Here is a 25,296-nt window from a genome sequence, read left to right as displayed (position 1 = left end):
CCCGTTTTCAATAATTCCTATATATAGTATTACAGGAAAGCTTTTCTCGGGATATCCCATACCTAAGTAGATCCTTATAGAGACATGCGAATCAATGCAATCTATATGTACCCATGTATGGAAGTTTTCGTAACAGTGAAAGTACCTTTGTATAATTATGAGAGGATAAATGGATGGTGCATCCGTGATGTATGTTAGTCTGGTTGGATTTGTGATGTTACATTTTTTATAGAAATCGAGCTGACCTGGCAAAGTTTGCTCTGCCTTCCTGGCGGTAAGAAAAATAAGTGTTGACCATTTCTGAGATCTACCCTGTACAGAGCGCAACATCATTTTATGTATGTCACATCATTTTCATTTTCGTATAGTTCACTTGAAAACGTCGCGCGCGTAGGTACGCTATACCTAGCATACCATTATTGAAGCATATTATTGTTATCTTATCACCGTAGTTTTTATTATATCAGCAGCATCCCCAAGTGTCCTATGGAATTCTGCTATGGGGCAGGGCTGCAGATATTGAAACTATATTTATATTACAGAAAAGAGCCATACGCTCTATATATATAATTTACGTGCTAGGGACTCACTAAGAGATCTCTTTAAGAATACTGGTATCCTCACTGTACCATCACAGTATATATTTAATAATATTTTATATGTACACAAAAACGCAGACTTACACACAAGAGTAGGAGATAGACACTGTTATGGCACAAGGAACAGAAATAAAATTGAAATGCCATTTTACCGGTTAGCTAAAGTTAAAAATTCATTTATGGGTCAAGGTATACTTTTTCACAACAAAATTCCTCATAGTATTAAAGAGTTTAGTAGTGCTAAATTTAAGAATTATGTAAAAAACGTCTTTGTTCAGAGAGCCTATTACAGCATTAAGCAATATATGGAAATTAAAATCCCATGTCAAACATACCAAAAGACTAGAAGACACGATCAGCCAATACTGCCAACATCCGGAAAAATACTCCACATACCAACTACGGAGGAATAGGTGGAGGTAGTTTACAAATAACAATTTATGAATGACCGTCAAGACGTACAACATCTCAGTCTCCCCGTGACCACGCTCGCTGTAAAGTGTTCGAAACGTCGGGAAAATAATATAATGATTAAATCGCGTTTAAAATCCGTTAAAAAGTCTTTAATTTCTAAATGTATAATACTCGCGTAAAATCAAACCCTAGAAAATACAATATATGGAAGATAAAAACCCATGGAGGGTTGTCGGGTGAGAACCGCAGGACAGTTCTTTGGCATATTATGATAATATATACGTACAGTTACTTACATATTTTGCAAAATTAAATTGTAATACTGAAATGATTTAAAAGAGCAACTATGGAGTTTCTTGCCGATTCTTCTCCATAGATACTGCTTTCCGAATCGGTGGTAAATGATAAAAATATGTATTGACGTTTCAAAAGTGCTTCTCGAAGAAGTCTAATTGAATAAATAAATGTTTGAGTTTGAGTGTACGAACCAATCTTTATGGTCCGTCGAGCCGGATAGGCACACAAAATTTCATGACAATCGGTCCAGCCGTATCGGAGGAGTATAGTTACTAACATTTTGAGACGAGGATTTTATATAAATAAATAAAGCTTTTATTCATTCCTTTACTTATATCTAATAATAAATTTTATTTGTTGGTAGTGTGGTTAGTATGAACATAATTCATTTTCTCTATTAACTGATCTAGTCCAAAGGGCGTAATTTTTGATATCATCACTCCATATAAATTTATAAAGAATAGAAAAAATTCGATCACGAGGCGGGACTTGAACCCGCATCCTTCGCGCCATTCCGGGGCGGATGCCTAACCAACTCAGCCACTCGTGACCCGCCTGAGCAATCGAATTTATTCTATCCTTTCAGTTTTATGTGTCTTAAGGGACACACCGCGCGCCATCTATTGAGATGATTTAACAACCATCTCAACCAATATGAAGCACTTTTCAGTGAATACAATATTGTAACGATGGAACACGACCTTTTCTTGAATTTATATTTTTTGGTTTTTAAGGCATTCAAATGCTTTATAAATATAAATTTATAGAGAATAGAAAAAATTCGATCACGAGGCGGGACTTGAACCCGCATCCTTCGCGCCATTCCGGGGCGGATGCCTAACCAACTCAGCCACTCGTGACCCGCCTGAGCAATCGAATTTATTCTATCCTTTCAGTTTTATGTGTCTTAAGGGACACACCGCGCGCCATCTATTGAGATGATTTAACAACCATCTCAACCAATATGAAGCACTTTTCAGTGAATACAATATTGTAACGATGGAACACGACCTTTTCTTGAATTTATATTTTTTGGTTTTTAAGGCATTCAAATGCTTTATAAATATAAATTTATAAAGAATAGAAAAAATTCGATCACGAGGCGGGACTTGAACCCGCATCCTTCGCGCCATTCCGGGGCGGATGCCTAACCAACTCAGCCACTCGTGACCCGCCTGAGCAATCGAATTTATTCTATCCTTTCAGTTTTATGTGTCTTAAGGGACACACCGCGCGCCATCTATTGAGATGATTTAACAACCATCTCAACCAATATGAAGCACTTTTCAGTGAATACAATATTGTAACGATGGAACACGACCTTTTCTTGAATTTATATTTTTTGGTTTTTAAGGCATTCAAATGCTTTATAAATATAAATTTATAAAGAATAGAAAAAATTCGATCACGAGGCGGGACTTGAACCCGCATCCTTCGCGCCATTCCGGGGCGGATGCCTAACCAACTCAGCCACTCGTGACCCGCCTGAGCAATCGAATTTATTCTATCCTTTCAGTTTTATGTGTCTTAAGGGACACACCGCGCGCCATCTATTGAGATGATTTAACAACCATCTCAACCAATATGAAGCACTTTTCAGTGAATACAATATTGTAACGATGGAACACGACCTTTTCTTGAATTTATATTTTTTGGTTTTTAAGGCATTCAAATGCTTTATAAATATAAATTTATAAAGAATAGAAAAAATTCGATCACGAGGCGGGACTTGAACCCGCATCCTTCGCGCCATTCCGGGGCGGATGCCTAACCAACTCAGCCACTCGTGACCCGCCTGAGCAATCGAATTTATTCTATCCTTTCAGTTTTATGTGTCTTAAGGGACACACCGCGCGCCATCTATTGAGATGATTTAACAACCATCTCAACCAATATGAAGCACTTTTCAGTGAATACAATATTGTAACGATGGAACACGACCTTTTCTTGAATTTATATTTTTTGGTTTTTAAGGCATTCAAATGCTTTATAAATATAAATTTATAAAGAATAGAAAAAATTCGATCACGAGGCGGGACTTGAACCCGCATCCTTCGCGCCATTCCGGGGCGGATGCCTAACCAACTCAGCCACTCGTGACCCGCCTGAGCAATCGAATTTATTCTATCCTTTCAGTTTTATGTGTCTTAAGGGACACACCGCGCGCCATCTATTGAGATGATTTAACAACCATCTCAACCAATATGAAGCACTTTTCAGTGAATACAATATTGTAACGATGGAACACGACCTTTTCTTGAATTTATATTTTTTGGTTTTTAAGGCATTCAAATGCTTTATAAATATAAATTTATAAATCATCCGCATCCTTCGCCCCGGAATGGCGCGAAGGATGCGGGTTCAAGTCCCGCCTCGTGATCGAATTTTTTCTATTCTTTATAAATTTATATTTATAAAGCATTTGAATGCCTTAAAAACCAAAAAATATAAATTCAAGAAAAGGTCGTGTTCCATCGTTACAATATTGTATTCACTGAAAAGTGCTTCATATTGGTTGAGATGGTTGTTAAATCATCTCAATAGATGGCGCGCGGTGTGTCCCTTAAGACACATAAAACTGAAAGGATAGAATAAATTCGATTGCTCAGGCGGGTCACGAGTGGCTGAGTTGGTTAGGCATCCGCCCCGGAATGGCGCGAAGGATGCGGGTTCAAGTCCCGCCTCGTGATCGAATTTTTTCTATTCTTTATAAATTTATATTTATAAAGCATTTGAATGCCTTAAAAACCAAAAAATATAAATTCAAGAAAAGGTCGTGTTCCATCGTTACAATATTGTATTCACTGAAAAGTGCTTCATATTGGTTGAGATGGTTGTTAAATCATCTCAATAGATGGCGCGCGGTGTGTCCCTTAAGACACATAAAACTGAAAGGATAGAATAAATTCGATTGCTCAGGCGGGTCACGAGTGGCTGAGTTGGTTAGGCATCCGCCCCGGAATGGCGCGAAGGATGCGGGTTCAAGTCCCGCCTCGTGATCGAATTTTTTCTATTCTTTATAAATTTATATTTATAAAGCATTTGAATGCCTTAAAAACCAAAAAATATAAAATCATCACTCCATCGAATTTTATGTAGAAGATATGAATTTGTAATGGTAACTAGATATTAAACTTGGTACCTACCTACAAACAAGCTGATTGCGTGAATTTTTATATAATTTTCACAGTGGTTCAGTAACTATCTATCTAGTATCTACAATGCTACTAGTTTCATACGTGACCGATATCATGTTAATAACAAGCTATTTATCAATATACACTTGAAGTACCTATGCTTTATATGGTCTTTTAGTATCCTACTATAAATATCAACTCGCGGCGTTCCTCCCCCTCTAATATTTAGGTATACATTTATTATTGAAAATAGTAAAAAATAACGCCGATTTCTTTGTTATGATATAGGATTATCAACTTGCGTGTTTATGATATTAGGTTCTTGGCACTGTTTGTGTGTGTATTCGTGATTTTGTGCGTGGGAGTCGATAGGACGCGGTTTTTCCCGCGCAATTTGTACATTTTTCTCCTATTGGTTGATGACTTCATTGATGTATGGGCTATGTAAAAAAATATCAATTTTTTGTGAGTTTAGTTTATAAAAATAAAGGAAAAAACCTCTTCGTATTTAATTTTACTATTATTATCGGGAAGAAGTTATGTATCAACACCTGTCTTTTTTTTAAGCCTTTTCTAGTTTTATTGACGACTAGCTGTGCCGCGCGGTTTCACCCGCGTGGCTCCGCTCCTGTTGGTCTTAGCGTGATAATATATAGCCTATATTACTAGTGGATAATGTAGCTTTCGAATCGTGAAAGAATTTTTAAAATCGGTCCAGTAGTTTATGAGCCTATTATATTAGTGTAGATAAAAAAGTGAAGAATATTATAAAGCTATTTCCTTATTATTTAAAGTTACAATTTGTTGATGTGAAACTTCTTGGCGCGCTGAGAGTAAAATTTCAAGGTCGCATCATGGCAATACCGTTACGACATGGAGTAAGCCGACGTTATTGTTATCTTTAAGAAGTTTCACTCCTGACACGTATGCTCGGCACACACGCTCTTTATTGAGTCGTAGTATCGTGTTGTATTTGAATATACCTTGTAGAATCCTTGTAGAAGTCCCTATAAGTGCTTCTTAAAAAATATGCCTTTGCATTAGAAGTATCATCATTAATCTTACTTCTATGATGAGGTTGTAAATATATTATGTTATTATTGAAAAATGTTAACTAAGATTTTCATTGCTGCCATTAACTAGTCGCTTCTTATTATGTTTTAAAACCTATACATAATCTATACTAATATTAAAGAGGAAAGGTTTGTTATTATGTATGTATGGTTTTCATGCATAAACTACAGAACCGATTTTGATGAAATTTGGCACAGACAATCTTTAGACCCTGAGAAAGAACATAGGCTACCTTTTATTGCGAAATATGTACCACGGGCGAAGCCGGGGCGGACCGCTAGTGAGTTATAATTTGGCTTTCTTAGGCATATTATGATGAATCTAAAAGCTCAAACTAAAGTTCATTGTGCCTAGTGCGAGTTTTCATCGAGTACGAAACGTTACTATCGCGTCTGCGTCACAGCGAAATTTGTATGGGGAATCAAAGCTTCCCCATACGTCCGCTAGGGGCGCTGTTCGATTTCCCATACTAATTCGGCTGTGACGCAAACGCGATAGTAACGTTTCGTACTCGATGAAAACTCGCACTAGGCACACATAAAGCCGTTTACGCTACAGAGCGTGACATACATAGAAAAAGACATAGGTACTGTATGTGTCTTTTTTATTAAATTATGTCATTTGTTAAATAGTTAGGCCACTAATTGAACATCAAAACATTTACAAATGTTACCTTTTAATGAAATAAATCCTAATGGAGATATTTTTATAGCAGTATGATATTTCGGTTAAAATACACATTACCCACGAATTTTAATTACCTAAGTACTTTATACTTTCTTAGAAGGTCATTGGAATAATTAACTGACTCTTCCAAATGAAAATTGATAAGGGATTTGAATATTACACAACTAATTTAGATTTTTAAGATTTACCATTGTTGTATGAATATTAAAATATATTATGGTAGTGATTAAAAAAAAGACGTGTGGCACTCGGGGAATGCCGCGGTAAAGCTATTGCATAGTATGCCTTCAAGCCTCACCTCCGAGCCCGTCGTAGTGGGGAGCGTGAGGTTTTTTCGTTACGGAATTTTTCGATTCGGTCCCCGCGCTCAAGGCCCGCGATAGAAGCTATGTAATAGCTTAAAAATATTTTTTGACTTTGTTTCCAAAAAACGACGGGGATTCTCAATTTTAGCATATAATATGTAGGTATTGGTCTTTTGGAATAATGTCTTGAGTGCGTAGTAATTACCAGTTTAATTTGATCTCTATTGTAAATTACATGTTTCAAGATAAGTTCAAGAGTGGTGATGAAACCTATTAAATTTTTATTTAACTTGTCTGCACAACAATTTTATAAAGATAAAACAATAATAGACATTTCCCTGTTGTGTAGCCTGTCTGATAACATCAATTCCAGAAAGTTTTTAATAATTTTAAAACCAGTACATTGTCCAAGTAATTGCTACAGGGCTATCTGAGGTTATCCTGTAAAATACTAAAATTAATTAATTTTTATTGTTATTCCCTCCTACTACGTGCTGATTGTAGGGAGATGATAATATGATATGAATACAACTTTTAGAGTCCAAAGTCCATGTGTATATGTACCAGTAACTAAACTTCATATAAATATTAATGATAAATTAACAAAATAGGTATATATTCTTCTTAGTTTGTCATGAGAGAAAGTACATATTATATGGATTTGAGTGTGTTAAATAAGATTTAAAAACACGAAAGATGTGGAAATAAAAAAAATAAAATTATGTTTTTAGGTAGTAGATAAAATTGTTTTATACTTCCTTTAAAATAATTGTGTATCTATCTACTCTGCTATGAAAATAAACACTGCTATTTTTCTAGAAAATTACGAAGCACTTTCATATACATACGTGCAATATTATAGTAAGCATACAGTCGTGAGAAATAACGTTAAAAATATACTATTTTATGACAACTCCTTTATCAAGTGATGATAAAGTTTTACTGTACTTGCACGGTGTTGTATCAAGAAAATTAAATGTATTATTACTTAGATGGTTGGTTTTAACATTTGGCTTATTATCATAATATATTTTATAAACAATTTAATATTATGTACTTCCATAATTGTATAATAACGCAGATTTACTTGTATAGGAAGTCTAGGTATATGCTAATGTAGATTTTAGAGAATTTTACAATTTTTATACTCTGTGATTCGATCAGCTGTTTTTGTGTGAAGGACATCAAAGCATTCATCCTTACAATACTTCACAAATATTGAATTAAATCTGTCGCTTTAAAGTGGGTCAAAAAACATACAAGAATACAAACAGGCAAATCTATACAGCTGAAGAGTTTGTTTGTTTGAACGCGCTAATTTCAGGAACTACTGTTTCGATTTGAAAAATTCTTTCGGTATTAGAAGGCTATATATATCATTACGCTAAGACCAACAGGAGCGGAGGAATGCGGGTGAAACCGCGGAGCACAACTAGTGAAATTATAAAAGCGAGTTAAAAACAGAGAGTTTGTTTCGTACGTAGCTGTTGGTATTTAGACTGATATCTCCACACGTTTAAGAATATTCAAGAAACGTATTCGAAAAACCTGTCCCTAGAATTGGGCTTTCGAATTAAAAATTTCCAAACAAAAATTAATTCTTGTAAAACCCTTATTTGTAGTTTTAAAATTATGCGTATAAACTTAACTTTTCTAACCAAATAATGTTTTATTACTTAAATGTTATTTTTTATGGTTGAACGAAATATCTTATTAAATACCCGACGAGATAAAAATTAATACCTACATAAAATTAACGCGACGCGTGCAACCATTTGTGTAGTAAAATATATTGTTGTAAATAAAAAGAGATTAAATCTAGTACTGTTATACCGTTATTTATTATGTCTATTTAGTATTTTTACTTCAATATAGGTACCTAATGATTAAAATCTTTCCAATGGAAGAAAATGAGCATTATAACCGCGCGCTCGCTTTAAAATATTCCATTTTATTCGCGACTAGCTGTGCCCCGCGGTTTCACCCGCTTTGCTCCGCTCTTGTTGGTCTTATCGTGATGATATATAAGCGTAAACCTTCCTGGATAAATGGGCTATCTAATATCGATAGAATTTTTCAAATCGGACCAGTAGTTCCTGCAAACAAACTCTTCAGCTTAATAATCTAATAACTAATCTAATCTAATATGATGTATGGATGTATGGATGTTTGTTACTCTTTCACGTAAAAACTACTGAACCGATTACAATGAAATTTAGCACACATATAGAGGGTAACTTGGATTAACACATAGGATAGTTTTTATCCCGGAAATCCCACGGGAACGGGAACTATGCGGGTTTTCTTTTGCAAACGCGGGCGAAGCCGCGGGCGGAAATCTAGTCTAGTATAAAGGCGAAAGTTTGTATGGATGTATGGATGTTTGTTACTCTTTCACGTAAAAACTACTGAACCGATTACAATGAAATTTAGCACACAAATAGAGGGTAACTTGGATTAACACATAGGATAGTTTTTATCCCGGAAATCCCACGGGAACGGGAACTATGCGGGTTTTCCTTTGCAAACGCTGGCGAAGCCGCGGGCGGAAATCTAGTATTAACTAGTATAGATAAATATCGTTTGAAACTTGCTAAAATTTTCATTCCAAGAGTAAATATTTTGAAAATTAAACAGTACCTAATATAAAATTAATGTTATTTCAGTATTATCATTAAAATTATGCTTAGAAGTTATTCTAACTATCGCCAAGCAGGTTTTGGTTGGTGATACTATTAATACAACAGGTTTTTAATCAAAATGTATTGGTGTACAGTTTATTGACTTTTGGTTGCTTCTTCACTCATTTGTTTCTTTATACGCATTGTCATACAATTTTAACGGGTTTGAATCGTGATTTATAACACAATAAAGATGTTTATGGAAAAATGGAATGTTTTATAACAATGTTGTAATCGGAATAATTAATTTTGCTTGTACATAAAATCATCTTATTATTAAATCAAATATACCTAGTTCTAACTTTTAATCAAATATTGCAATTTTATGGCATTAATACCTATATCGACAAATTATATCTAAAAACATAGATACATACTGTATTTAGAATTATTTTTTTGTTATTTATTCTGTATTTAGTATTAATTTATTTTTTTTTTGTTTCAGGTAATTTCACTGTTAATATTCTTGGTGAAACGTGAAAACCCAACGAACAGTGAATACCTACCTCCCTACGAGAGAATTAGTGGTATCATTATGAATGTTTATTAGTATTTTTAAGTTAATTATATTCGAGTAGGTACCTACCTATTGCCATAAATATACAAAAATACTTACACGTCATAAATCTTAATCCCATCCATACTAAAATTATGAATGCGAAAGTAACTCTGTCTGTCTGTCTGTTACTCAATCACGCCTTAACTACTGAACCAATTCCCATGAAATTTGGTATAGAGATATTTTGATACCCGAGAAAGGACATAGGTAGGCATATTAATTTTACCTCGGGAAATAGGATAGGTCGGAAAAAATTTGTTTGTTTGTTTGTTTGTTTGATTGTAATGAATAGGCTCATAAACTACTGGACCGATTTTAAAAATTCTTTCACCATTCGAAAGCTACATTATCCACTAGTAACATAGGCTAGGTTTTATCCCGGAAATCCCACGGGAACTGGAAATATGCGGGTTTTTCTTTGACTGCGCGGGCGAAGCTGCGGGTGGAAAGCTAGTAAGAAATAAACGTCTAATTAAAAAATTCAAAATTTTGTTAACATCTCTCTTCCTGTTTCATAAACGTTAGCAAATTACCTACTTTTAACCTGTGGTTTTAACTATATTTTGCGTCAATTTAGAATAATATCAGGTCATTAGGAGTTCATTTGCAATGATCACTTAGTTTTGACGAGAACGTAAGTACGGATTGCGAAATATGCCATTAGGTTGTCTTGTTATTCTGTAAGTGGGAATTCTGCGGAAAAGTTTTGGAAACAAGTAAACTTTAGCTTTAGTTGTGCAACGTCCGACGTTCAAAATGTATTTTTTGAGGTTGATGACGTTTTAATGTTTTATTTCTTGATTAAATGAGATTTGACTTAATTTATGGACGCCCCCTAACCTAAGATGTGGTCGGTAGTATGCGCTTCCCCAATAACCCTTTCACTCTCCTACGCTTGATGACCACTAAGGATAATAAATGTACGAGTAAAGAAAAAAAAAAAAAAACAATTTGCAGATGTATGAAATAGAAAGCGTATTTAGTACTGAATATAAAATACGCTTTTTACAAATATTTACGTATGTAATTTTAATCCAGATTCGCATACTTATTATTTATTACGTAATCGTCCAGAAAAATCTGTCAATCTGAATTGCATCGAAAATAACTACCTACTTATGGCTTAATTACGATAACATGAAACACACAATTCAAAAAAGTACCTTATAGCCCTATTTTAGTACGAAAAACGTAAAAAAATCGATAAAAGAAAAGCCATGAGGTCCCAACAGGTCCGGTGACTTTTACGGACCTTCGTCACACCCACATTTCATAACTACGACTTTTTAATGTCATAACCCTTTACAACCGGTCTGATAAGATCGTGAGTCTTGACTTTAAAAAAATCTGGACCAAAATCAAATCAACTTTTGCGAACGCAACCTGTGCCGATCGTTAGTGAGTCTATCTGAGAGCGCGCGAAAAACTGGTTTATTAGTGTAGACACAAGTCATAACTTGTCAGTAGCCCAGAGGCCGCAGGAAGGATGGCTGCTTTCTTCGACAACGATTCCCGCTCGCGTAAGTACCTAATATTTACGTAATTTAAACAGATATTTAAACAACTTTCTATGTGTATCGTTTGTTTATGAGTTTCTGTAAAGTATATCAAGCGTTTTTTGTACTTTACATCGATAGTTTTATTAGAATCTTCTTCGAAATTTAAACACTCACGGTCGTGTGATACCGGTCGTAGTACGTACAATTAATCTGTTTTGTTGTGGTGCATTTTTAAGTTGGTTTTGAGTATTATGCTTCCTAAATATGGTTTTATTTTTTATTTTAGGGCTTAAGCTTACTGATGACATGATAGCAGACCTTTTAAATGATGGAAATAATTCAGAGTTAGAAGATTTTGACGAAGACGACCTGGAATTATTCGATCAAGATGTCTTATTTAGGCAAACTAATGATGAAAATCACTTTGAAGGGGAGCAGGTCGATGAAGTTGTCCCTGAGAGTTCCTTTATGTCTCCTTCGACGTCAGCTACTCCAGTAGTGCCACAACCTTCTCCGTTGAATGAGATACAAATCCCGCCGACACCAAGAAACACTGTTCGGGCATCTAAAAGATCACGCCAAGGCAATTCAACTTCTGCTACACATGATAGATCCAGCTTATCAGAAGTTGTTCCGGAAGCTGTTCGAGGAAGAGTTTCAGCATCAGCACCCAGGGCAACGAGAAAGAGAGTCTGGAAGCAGACTACATTCGCAGAGAAAGCGCACGACTATCCTGCTCTGCAAATAAAGCCGGTAAGGCGTCCAATTGATTATTTTAATGACTATTTTGACACTGAGTTTCTAGAAGAGGTATCGCGTTGCACAAACGTATATTTCCTACGCACTACAGGCCGTGAACTCAAATGTACAAGTGCAGAGATCGCTAAATTATTTGCAGCACATATCATCATGGGCTGCATTTCTTTTCCTCGACTGCCGATGTATTGGAGAGCTGGTACTAGGTTAGAGCTGGTATCTCGTCTTATGTCACGAGACAGGTTCCTTGTCCTTCGTAATGCACTCCATGTTATTGATTCTGACATTCCGGCTGCAAATGATACAGGTAATCCGCTATGGAAGGTACAACCTATGATCGACAAGGTAAAACAAACCTGTAACAAGTTGGAAAGAGTGCCGGGATTTTACTCTATTGACGAACAAATGATCCCGTTTACAGGGCGCTGTCAACTACGTCAAGTGGTAAAAAATAAGCCGCGACCTGTAGGCCTGAAAAACTTTGTTTTGACTACATCTGAAGGACTCATGTTAGATTTTGAGATCTACAGAGGTGCTAGATCTACAATTGGTGATTCAAGTCTCGGCCTCGGTCCCTCTGTGATCTTACACTTAGTACAAAAGATTCCTCCCGGCAGTTGTGTGTACCATGACCGATATTTCACCACTGTTGCTTTGATTGAGGAAATGGACAGGTTAGGTCTGCATTCAACTGGAACTATAATGCAGAACCGGATTCCCGATCGAACAACACTAAAATTTAAAAAAGATTCGGAGATGCAACGAGGAGAGACACAGCAATTTGTTTGTGAGCCCACCGCAATAGTAAAATGGAAAGATAATAAATCCGTTTTACTAGCGTCAAACTGTACTGCTGGCGAAGACCAATCAAACGTTAAGAGATGGAATAAACAACAAAAAACATACGTCGATGTTCCAGCCCCAAAAGTTGTGAGAAATTATAATCAATACATGGGTGGAGTCGACGTACTTGATCAGCAGATGGAATATTACCGAGCTTTTATTAAAACCAAAAAGTGGACGTTGAAAGTTCTCATACACTTCTTGGATCTTGCGCTGGTCAACTCTTGGAGGCTTTACAGAAACGATTGTTTAGCCAATAAGTTACCTAGAAAAGAATCACTGGCTCTGCTTGATTTTCGTTTGAATGTTGCCGATAGCTTATCCTGCATACCAGATCGTCTTCGTAGAGAAGAAAATGAGGATGATTTACCATCTGTCCCTCGCCGACATTATAAAATATTCAGACCAGCTAATGCTCCATCAGAAGCAAAGAGGTATGACGGATATGAACACTATCCTGTCTTTGATGACATAAAAGCACCCAGATGTTGTCGAATGGAAGGTTGTGGAAGTCGCTCTAAAATTAAATGTGCCAAATGTGATGGGTATTTATGTTTGTCTCGTGACAAAAATTGTTTTATGTCCTATCATGTTAAAAATATGTAGTCTTTATCTTTATTAGTATCTACTAAGGCTGATTATTGTTATAATTATGGTTCCTACTGTACTGTCTGTACTTGACATTACAATTACATACTTTGATCTCCTAGAAGTTAATATTTATTATTAAGTTTGATTTTACTCGTTATTGAGTCTTGAAGACTGATTAAAATTATAAAAGAATGTTGAATATGTGTTTTTTTATTAAAATAAATATATTAAAATATGAAATTTTCTTTTATTAATCTATAAATAAATGTAAATAAATCGATGAGAAGAAACACTCACGATCATGCTACTTACAAATTATTCCTGAGACTCACGATTGTGAGGGTCTGATTGCTGGAGACCAGCACGAACAGGATTTTTTTAAATATTTTTTTTACATTATAAGGACCATAAGGAAAGGACAGAATAAGATTTTAACTGGTTTTGACAAAATTTTTGCTCCCGGTTGTAAAGGGATAAGTAAAATGCTGACGACCGCGAATGTTAAATTAAAGAGAGAGTAAATGTTCTATCCTTAATATACCCTTTTTTATCCATATATAGTTTGTTTTTGACCGACAGCGGCAAGAGGGTAAAGTTTTTGAAGTGAAACTTCTTTAGGCGCGTTGAGAGTAAAATTTCAAGGTCGCGTCATGGTAATACTGCCACGTCATGGCAATACTGTCACGTCATGGAGTAAGTCGGCGATTTTGGTATCTTTGAATCTTGCCAAAGATGTTTCACTTCTGACACCTGTACTCGGCTAACACGCTCTTTTTATCCATATAATATACCTATAGTAGGTATGTAGTTTGTTTTTAACCGACAGAGAGGGTTATATGTTTTCGTATGTACATTTTTTTTTGAGGAACCACATGTTATACCGTTGACGAATTATAATGATTAGATTTTTACTTGAAGTTTCGTGACACTGACATATCAATAAGTTTTGTAAAAACAGCGAGGCGCCGAATTTTTTGTTCTCGGCTTCTTGTTGTTTGCTTCCTCAATTCAATTAATCATTTAACTACTGAAGAACATATTATTAAATACACATATCTATTAACTATACTAATACCTACCTAATTACCTATACCTACATATATACATAAGCTGAAGAATGCGTTTGTTTGTTTATTTCATCGCGCTAATCTCAAGAACGGTTCAATTAGAAACATTATTTCAGTATTCTATAGTTCATTTATCGAGGAAAACTATAAGCTGTGATCATCACGCTAAAACCAATAGGAGCTTAGAATTGCAGGTAAAATCGCGGGCCACAGCTAGTAAACACGTAAACTTTTAATTCAAAATTCCTCTTCGTAGGTGATTGAGTGAAAACAATAAACCATCTTCAAATAGGTATAAAAGAAACCTGATTATTTATAGCTTACTTAATTTACAACAAATATTTACATGCAAATTATAGTTATGTGTATGTATGTTTAATTGTCAGTTGTCACTGTTAATAAATACAAACATCTACATGGTTACATTTTAAATAAATATACTCATTGATTTTATTCTTATAGAAAACAATATTATTTATCTTATGTTTCATAAGAAAATCATTCACTACAATAACTTGAAATGTTTACAAAATTCACGGAACTCGGAAAATAACCAGCCATCAAAACAAATTAGTTTTTTTGATTATAAACGGAGTGTTGAAAAAAACATTCATATTGACTTGCTTGGATAATGATTCTGTGGGCTTCTTATAAACATCACAAGAGAACAGGTAGAAATATTTAGCCTTTGTTTTTCTTTGTAATGCTATCTACTGTGTTTAGGATTTGTTTTTAACCGATTTAAAAAAGGAGGAGGATCTCATTTCGACCGTATAGGTAATATATTAAATAAATAGGTTCACATTTTGAAGTGAAAACTTCTAGCGGCGTTGGGTATAAAATCTTAAACTCGCGTCAGGACACGTGGCCTGATCGAAAAAGCGTTTTTATTTTTAAGGAACGTTAATAATCAAGTTTTCACTTCTGCCGGCACTCCCGGAGTGCAACCCGTCTTTTTTTTATATGTGTTCGGGGATATCTTCATGGTTTATGAACCGATTTTGATAAATTGTTTGGTTTTGCCTTTCTACGGATTTTGGAGTTATCGCTATCGAGTTTATCTTATCTAGTAGGTCAGTTTTAATATACATTTGTATAATCAGGTAATAGGGTGAAAAGAAAAAAAAGTCAAACGCGGCGAAATTTGAAATATCCCTCCACACCCTTCAAGGAGACATGTGACTTCACTCGATGTTGTTTTCATTTACCTGTAAAATGGACGATCTGTGTAAACCCTGAATGAAACCTAGCACTCACTTTAAAGCAATCCAAAAATAAATTAGGATTATTAAATTGAACGTTATCTTTCTCCAAAACACAAATTAGATTTCTTCAATAACAGCCCAAAAACTTTCGATTTGCTCGCTCTCTGACCTGAGTTCTAACAGAAAATTTTCAAACAACAGTAAGACAGCGAAACTAAAAGTCACGCTGCCTTGACATCACTAAGAAAAACATATTTAATTATACATTACTGAGTTAAGAGTTTTCCGTAGTACGTACCGGGTGAGGCGGGTTAAGGTGCTAGCAATTAGCAACGCCTTGAGATATCTATACTAATACCTATTATACAGCTGAAGCGTTTGTTTGATGTTTGAACGCACTAATCCCGGGAACTACTGGTCCGATTTGAAAAATTATTTCAGTGTTAGATAGCCGATTTATCGAGGAAGGCTGGCTATATATCATCACGCTAAGACCAACAGGTGCGGAGCCACGCGGTTGAAACCGTGCGGCACAGCTAGTTCATGGATAAAAACTTACCTTACTAGCATATTATATCTACTATATTACTAGTTTTGCTTGTGTATTGAAACAATGGACCTGGTATTGATTTACGTGGTGTAGGTCTAGTTGTAGAAAGGTCTAGAAGTAATTTCGATTAGAGTGAAGACTTCTACAAAGATAACAAAACGTAGGTAGTAACTAGTACCTAGTAATGTTGATTAATTTGATAATTGTGGTGGAGATTTACCACAGTTGTAAGTAAATAAAGCAGCAGGATCAATATAATTTATTCGACTTTATTTGGCATAATAAACAGTTCAGTACCTAATTGAAAATACCTGCGTAGTAGGTGTAATAGTTTGTTATTCATGTAGAAAGAGCTGGAAGGAAATTATGAGATAAAATAAAAAAAAAAACCGTAGCAACAGTGATGATTTATTTTTTCAGTGTACCTAGCTTTTAAACATTAGGTAGGTACTTAAAGACTTATAAAACTATTTTTTTTTAATATAACAGACAATGTTTATATAGAAATAATCATAATCTAGATAAAGGTCTCTATGCAAGCTATGACGTTAACCAAAGGTTAACTATATACAGATTATCGTAAGTTATTCATAAGCTGAACAACTATATTATAAACACTATAATTATTATAAAAATATAACCATAGAAACTCTATACTTGAACATTCAACTTGAAGGGCCAATAAAGAATATTCTAGAATAACCGAAATACTTCAGAAAATATTCTACACAGTCAATCACACTGTCGATTTATCGACAATATTTTGATACATAAAACTAATATACGAGATACACTACAATATTTTGATACATAAAACTAATATACGATTACAAATTCAATATACGAGATACAACATAAATTTTATTAGTACAGTTTAATTAACCAAACTACTGGGACGGTATTGGAAATATTCGTCGCTAATAATTTATGTGAGAAATATTATAATAAATGACTTTTTACTTTCTCTAAACTGAATATCTAACATCGAACATGGAATTTCTGTGACATAAATTGTATCTAATGTCTCGCCTAGACAAGTAATTAAATGCAATCAAAATAAATTTGTATTATATTAGCACTCAACAAAATCAGCCTAAAATCTACCTCTTGAATCACCATACCCATTAAAAATCGTATCAAAATCTGTTGCGCAGTTTTAAAAATTTAAGCATACATAAGGACAGAGAAAGCGACTTTGTTTTATACTATGTATGTACTTAGTGAAGTAGTGATGTTCTATAAAGGAGTAAATAAAACGATTTTCTGTTGAACATAGTATGTCAAAATTGGTCAGCTAATAATAAAATACAATGCAACACATTTTAGTCCATCCGCTATCGCAATTGAGCTAACACCAGGATAAATAGTAAATACATTGTAATGAGGTTTAATTATCTTAAGTGTGGGCAATACTAGGCTGTTTCCACGTGCATGTAGATAATTATTTTTAGGGTTCCGTAAATATAGGTGCAATTCTTGCGAATTACTATTACGTGTAGGCAATCGATTGAAAGAAAATCATAAATATTCAAGCGTAGAGTGAACAGGTACCTTCTAGGGAAGCGCGAAAAAAAATATTACGACTTATTGAGGTCTAGTTAGGTGAATAGAAAGAATTAATTAATTTTTTTCTTTTTAAAAAGGATTAGGTACATCGTTGTACGCTTATAATGATGTTTTTGCTCATGTTTAGATTATTGTAATCTAAAACTAACGAACCTACGAGTAGGTTGCATAATATACATACATACTGCATATCAGTAAACGAACGCTTGTATATATATACAAATCCCTGCCTATTAGTAGGTTTTGGATTTTTTTTATAAAATTATGAATAAGCATATTCTTACATACTTTGTCCTATTAATTGAATCCAAAAGGATGAGCTAGACCAGAAATAATATATGTTATATTATGTGATGATATTTCCGTTTAAATTCTTAAAACAATGATGTTTAATAAACTATGATCTATGTCCGCTTTTGCGGTTTTTGATAACAAGCTGATGTTTTTAATTGTAACTCTAATTATTTATAAATGACCTAATAGTTTATACTTATTGTAACGTTGCAACATATTTATGTTTGTTAATTTGTAACTGTTAATGGTTATTAAAACAAATTAATAACACGTTCAAGTGCATCTTAGTATTCCTTGTTTTTTAGAAGTTATTAGTCTTTAATTGGTCTGATTTCTGTGAAAAATTATAATACATTGTGTATTATTTTGTATTTACTATGTAATCGTATTACAGATAAAGTCTCAAAATCTGTGTACCTAGTTAATCTATACTAATATTGTAAAGCTGAAGAGTGTATGTTTGTTTGTTTGAACGCGCTAATCTCGGGATTTTCTGGTCCGACTTGAAAAATTATTTCAGTGTAAGTTAAGTGTTTCAGATAGCTCATTTATCGAGGAAGGCTATAGGATATAATATAATATCATCTCGCTACGACTAACAGGAGTGGAACCACGGGGGTGAAACCGCGCGGAGCAGCTAGTATACAATATATTTGTACTAGAGATTTGAATAAATTAGCTCGATATCTACTACTTCTTAGGCAATATAAAAATTTAATGTTTGTTATCCCAAATAAATAAAATACGAAATATGGCTGAATTAACTTTAGTTACTTTGTCACATAGACAAGAAGTAGAACACAAATAAATATTAATTAGCTATGTACATATTATGTATAGAGAATAAACTGCATTAATGAACATCTTTGATATTATTTCACACAGTACTTATATCTTGTATGAACGTACGTACTGAGAATAAATCAAAACCGGTCAGATTCTAAAGGTTATATAATTTGAATTTTGAACGGTGGGAAGTGTGAAAATATTTCAATTGTGTTAAAGTGTATTTGAGGTTTAATCTAAGCTTTTTATCTGTATTTTGATGTTAGTGTTCTATAACATACTAGCTGCGCTTCGCGATTTCACCCGCGTGGCTCAGCTCCTGTTGGTCTAAGCGTAATGATATTATAGCCTATAGCCTTCCTCTATAAATGGGCTATCTAACACCGTTAGAATTTTTCAAATCGGACTTATCAATAAATGGAACGATTTACGCTGAAAATACGTATAGTTGCCTATAGTTTTACATATTTGGAATTACCCATCCATTATTACCCCCAATTATTCTATATTTAGGCATATTTACCTACTTGATAAACAACAGTTATCAAAACTTACGTATTTTAATTTTTAATTCTACACAAGCATAGATTTCCTCAATTTCCTCAATTGAAAAGATCACAGAGATAGACCATGGTTATATAGCAGTTATATTGACTATTAAGAATTAGGTAACGTGATTATACTCATAATTTTTAATTAGATTTGTATGCACCCACCGTGGATTTTATTTGAATAATTTTCAGATAATGCGTCATGGTTTATAGTTTTCTGTTTAGTTAAGCTTTGTTTGGTATTATTTTATGGGAACCTCGTAAATTTGTTCTTAGTTATTAATTGTAGTTTTCTTTCTACCCGCGGCTTCGCTCGCTGGGTCTAAAACTAAACAATTTATTTTATCTCAATCTCAAATTTAAACATCGATTTATTGAACTAGACTTCGTTTAGAAGTGCTTTCGGATCGTCATCATACAGAAAAATAATCTATCACGGTTCGAAAAGCAGTTATTTCCGATTAAGAGTTTATAGGTAGATACTAAAACCTTCCTTTATAACCACTCTATCTATGATCAAAATCGCATCAAAATCCGTTGCGCCGTTTTAAAGATCTAAGCAGGGACAGACAGCGGTAAGCGACTTAGGTTTATACCTACTAGTGTTTGTCGTACTCATAAGTGAATATTTACCTCCAAATATCTCGGTAATGTGACCCTTTAGGGTACTATGTTATGGGACATTTTTTGTTCGTCTATGTGTCCTCTATCCATACATACCAATTTAATACTAGATTAGTCAAGGTATACTGATACTGCAAGTAGGATTTACTTCGAATATAATAATATTAAACATCTGAAACACTTTTCTTAGTATTACCCACAGTATTACCACACCCCGGACACTCCATACAAAATTATAGTTTTGACAGTCACACTGTAGAGACTGCAAATGTGTGTGTAAACTCTTTATGGTTGGCACATTTGTGACTAGCGTAAAAAAAAATTCGCGTTTTTCTGATGAAATACATCCGTAAACAGCACAATATCTAACCATTTTCTACGAAAAACGATAATCACAAATCCAAAATAATAAAATTGCTTTAAGTCAATTTGATTAATGTTGTCAATCTTCGTTGCGTTTCGTCTAAAGACGTCGTTGGTATCGTCCTTGCGGGGAAATGGGTACCATAACATGTCTGATCGTGCGGGGTGAGGTAAGTATTTAATTTTGGCGGGAGGCGGAGAGTGTCCGTTCTGTAGCGTTTAGCTACTATTATGTATTCTGTGGTATTACTATTCACAGAGCAATCATGCAAGAGAGAACATTAAATAAAAAATATCTTATAATAAAACTTCTTCTAAATTAGTGCAAAAATTATATTGCATTATTACTTCTTATAAGCAGGTATTGATAATCTCCTTATTTGAAGTTAAAAATATGCTTATTATAAAAAAAAGCTTTGAATTAATTAACTTATTTTTTTTATTCTGCATTATGTTGACAACGATTCGTTGTAGCCAAGTCAGTTATATGCTTATGTTTAATTTTTCTTGAGGCCACCATTTTGTTATAAAATTGTTTGGCGTGCATAAAAATGTTTTTTTTTTATGGTTTTCCAAAAAAACTTAAAACTTTACTTCATACATATTCTATTTATCCGTGTAGTCTCTTAGGTAGAGACGCAAGTTTGAAGTTTAATTATCTACTTATCATAAAAAAGTCAGCCTTTTTCAAACTGGTAATCATAATTCATAATATACAATATACATTATTATAGGTTTGTATCATATATCGTATAGGGTTGTTTTTAATGTATTAGATGAATAGGTTATTTGGGCTTTTTTAATAATAAAAAGGCTTGTTTTAAAGTTTAATCGCTTGACAAAATAGAGGTGTAAAAACACATGTAGGTTATTCAGTATTAAACATCTAAAAATAAACATATATTAGTAATATAAACTTTGTGGATCAACACATGAATAGTAAAATAGTAAGGAATATGACGTCATCATTGAAATTAAACATTTTGTGACGTCCGTGCATAATATAATACATATTTGCTTTTTAAACTAGGATTGATTACAAGGTTTGTTTTGATTTAAAGCAGGCTAATAGGTTATTAATATTTATGATAGAATTTTTTTGTTCTATTAATAATGTATGTAGGCAAATTAACTAGTATTGAATTTCTTTAGAACTTTTAGGTAAATTTTCCAACCTTTTTATAAGAAAACGTGTCGTGTATTGCCATTTTTTGTTGTATGTGTTTATTTTAAAAAATATATATAATTTAATATTTGAGTGTAATTTATTTTCGAAAATTTTAAAATTTTTCGTTATGAATAATAGCAGTCAATAAATAATTGCATCTTTGAAATTAAATATTTACCAAAATAAATTGAGAAATAAATTGTAATTGTGCTTAATGTTTTGGAAAATATCGCAAAAAAAATTACACATTATATTTTATAATTGGCATATTTGAAAACTAAAAAATATTTTCATATATTTTCTACGCTGGTACAGTACGCGTAAAAAGAACGCTGGATGAAAGTGATGGGGTGTGTTTGGGCATGGATCGAGTTTTGCACGTAAGCTATGTGCCGATTATTTTATTTTTGAACTAGGCTCGCGAATCGTGGCTTCGCAACTACCTATTTGTTATTCTTATACCACCTCATAACACCAAATAGACCAATAAATCGCCAATGCGCAGCTTAACCGTCAGCGTTCTTTTTACTTGACGCGACCTGTATAAAAACTTTTCATTTCCAAATACATAACCGCATAACACTTATCCGTGCACTTATCCTTGACCAATATTGCTAATTAACAAAAAAAAAACAATAGAAGGTTGAATTTAATTTTATATTGCACAGGTAAAATATAATTTCACATCAAGTTGTCTTGGATTTCCGGTTTTATTCAATGTCTCTGAGAAAACCGCTGAGTTATTACGATTGTAGACAACTGATGGATAATTGAGGTGGTTGTGTTGACATTTTAAATCATGTTCTTGTGGGACAAAGAACGGTTGTTTTACATGTACTCAATTAAGGAGCAATTGAATTTTTTAAACGTTTGACAGATTTGTTATGTTCGCTTATGTAACCTTCGTGTATCTGGTCTATAACATCATACTATTTCGTAAATATTTGAATATAATTTATAAAAAAAAAATAACTAAAGATCAGTTATCAAAACTATAGTTAAATCAAAGCAAATACATTATTTTTTCACATTACGTACGTAGTCGTAGTATGTTACAGTTGGCAGTAGCTTAAATATTTATCACGGAAATCCTGCAAGGATATCCTCACACTATCTTACGAAGTTTCGAGAACAAAAACTTTCGGCAACAACTTCAGTCACTTTCGAATTCATGCATTTAAGAAGTAGCAAATGGGTCTGTTATAGAGATTGCTTACACTGCAGTTACCCTACTGACACTTGGTTTCAACATTAGCAGTACTAACAATAGCAAGTGACAGACTATATTACATTGCAGTTACCCTACTTGCACTTGGCTTCAACATTAGCAACTACACCAACAAGGCGTTTGCACTTAAATTGCTACAGAAAACATGACTTAGAAGTTCTGCTTCTGTGCTTAATGCATTAAGGTAACCAAGAACATATTAAGTCATACCTATATAGAATGCATTAAATTAGAGGGTGTCTAACAATTAAACTACGTAGTCAATAAAACGAAACTTAACCTCGATCAGAATTGAAATAACAAAGCCGTTGCAATAATAGCAATAATAACAAACAGAAACATCGCCTTGATTCATAAAGAAAATCGATACAACAGAATCTACGGAATGTTGCTAGATGCAAATCAGTAATTAATAAAACCGGCCAAGTGCGAGACGGACTCGCGCACGAAAGGTTCCGCACTATGGGGACCCCCCTTAATATCTTACTTTTTTAATTTATAGTATTTGTTGTTATAGTGGCAACGGAAATACATCATTTGTGAAAATTTCAGCTGTCTAGCTATCACGGTTTATGAGATACAGCCTGGGGACAGACAGACAGACAGACCACGAAGTCTCAGTAATAGGGTCCCGTTTTACCCTTTCGGTACGGAACCCTAATAAACACACGAACACACTGGTATCATTCATTCAGGTTGTTCAACCGTGAACACGTGTTGATGGTGCCATCAGCCATGTTATAGCTTCAATTTCATATGTATTCTATAACTTGACGTTTTATTGCTAATCTTGAATTCCACTGTGTATATATATAAGCATTATTACGTATCATTTTGTATGGATGTTTTCATTTGCATTATTTAATCGTCTACACTGGATCGTCTTGTTCCTATGAAGTTATCTTTTGTTGTAATTGCGTCCACATTAACATCTATCCAAGTTAGTATACTTCGTATGTCATTAATAAACTGTTTATGACTGCCTAATTCTAATCAATGCTTTTTTCCAAATTGTAGCTACAATGTACTCACTCATGTATTTGAAATTGTCGATAAAACTCACGCCGTCTTTCTAGGAAAACCATTCTATTTATGTTTATTTATTTCATTCCTTTCTCTTGTGCACGTCTCTTAATTTTTTTCTCGCCTATAAACGCATTAAGTTTACGTTTGACGTTATCGTTAAATGACTCCATTCGTAACATCATACCACCAGCATACCTTCTTGCATCATACTAATGTCTTTTATTTAAAATATCAATGTGACAAGGGACAAACCTGCGCCCCGCGAGTTTAGGGGTACCTAAACTGCTTGTAGCGCGCTCCTAAACGCCGGGAGTTGGCTTACTTCTTTCATTTTACTATGGTAACATCGTCATTTCTTATATGAATTGTACGCTTAAAGTGGCTACATGCATATGGCTTAAGAACCCTTCCTACTTCTGTATATTAAAGTTACAATATTAAACTTCTTTTGTCCTACATGGCCTAGTAGGTACCTTTGCTCATGTGGGTGTTAGCGCTATTTTAAATTTTCCTTTCGATGATTCACTTATTACCTCTTCTTCTATAGGTAAATTTCATTGCTCTGCTAAATTATTCTTTGTTTTTTTGAATAGTTTCCGTAACTACACGTTTGTTGTTTTGGTTTTTTTTTGTGTTTTCCTCATGAGTCACCAAAATCTTATCTTTCGTTAATTTATTATCATCTGAATGTTTGCGAGGTTAAATAACTGGGTATTTGTTTTATAATCCATTAGTAAATAGCAACATTATTAGCAAGATTTATTTTATTACCATATCTTTGCTACTTTGGTTGACAAAAGGCTCATGTGAGTCTTTCACTTATATGTTATAATATACCTATGTAGACGAAATATAAAGATTGATGGTTCTTACTATAAATACAAAACTTTTAAGTGTTTAATTCCTTTCTAGAATCATGTTCAAGAGACCTTGATTCTTTACCGTTTCTGAATAGAGACCTACAGAATGTTCTGTAGAAGAGCATACTTACTATATTTAAATGATAGCACAGAATTGACCCTTGCAATTGAGTTGCGTATAAATAAAGAACGGTTAATTTAACTTGTTCATTCTCAAGCAAAACATTAGTTAAAAACAGTTAAACTACCTATAACAAAACTTCCCGTGACAACGATCCAAGACATCCATTACCAAGCGGTTTTGCAAGCAATGGGTGCGTAATAGGAAATGACAGATACACGCAAAATGGATATGTTATATATTTATAGATACATAAGTGTAGTTGTAGCACGCGACACTGCTCGGCTCGTGTAACAAAGCTGTTTATATGTATAGAACGCCGATTAACCGAATCGGTACTAAGCGTAAAAAAAGTTAAAACAATAATTTAGTGTTCTGTTTCTGTTTATTCTATGTGAGACAAAAACATAGGTGCAATCAAATAAGATAAAACGATTAATAACAT

The 25,296-nt window shown here is 33.8% G+C and overlaps 2 protein-coding genes across 4 annotated transcripts in view; both read left to right on the top strand.

Moving 5' to 3' along the window:
• Positions 1 to 25,296, top strand: part of LOC123701895 (RNA-binding protein fusilli) — a 108,769-nt gene that overhangs the window by 11,469 nt on the left and 72,004 nt on the right. The window lies entirely within an intron of this gene.
• On the top strand, positions 11,078 to 13,752 carry LOC123701896 (piggyBac transposable element-derived protein 3-like). The gene is made up of 2 exons (XM_045649503.1): positions 11,078 to 11,273; positions 11,539 to 13,752. Exons 1-2 carry the CDS (start codon positions 11,240 to 11,242, stop codon positions 13,455 to 13,457), a joined length of 1,953 nt encoding a protein of 650 aa, XP_045505459.1. The 5' UTR covers positions 11,078 to 11,239; the 3' UTR covers positions 13,458 to 13,752.

Source organism: Colias croceus, chromosome 22, assembly GCF_905220415.1.
Source record: "Colias croceus chromosome 22, ilColCroc2.1".
Classification (NCBI taxonomy): domain Eukaryota; kingdom Metazoa; phylum Arthropoda; class Insecta; order Lepidoptera; family Pieridae; genus Colias; species Colias croceus.
Note: the sequence above shows the minus strand (reverse complement) of the source record. Positions and strands in the feature narration are given on the sequence as shown.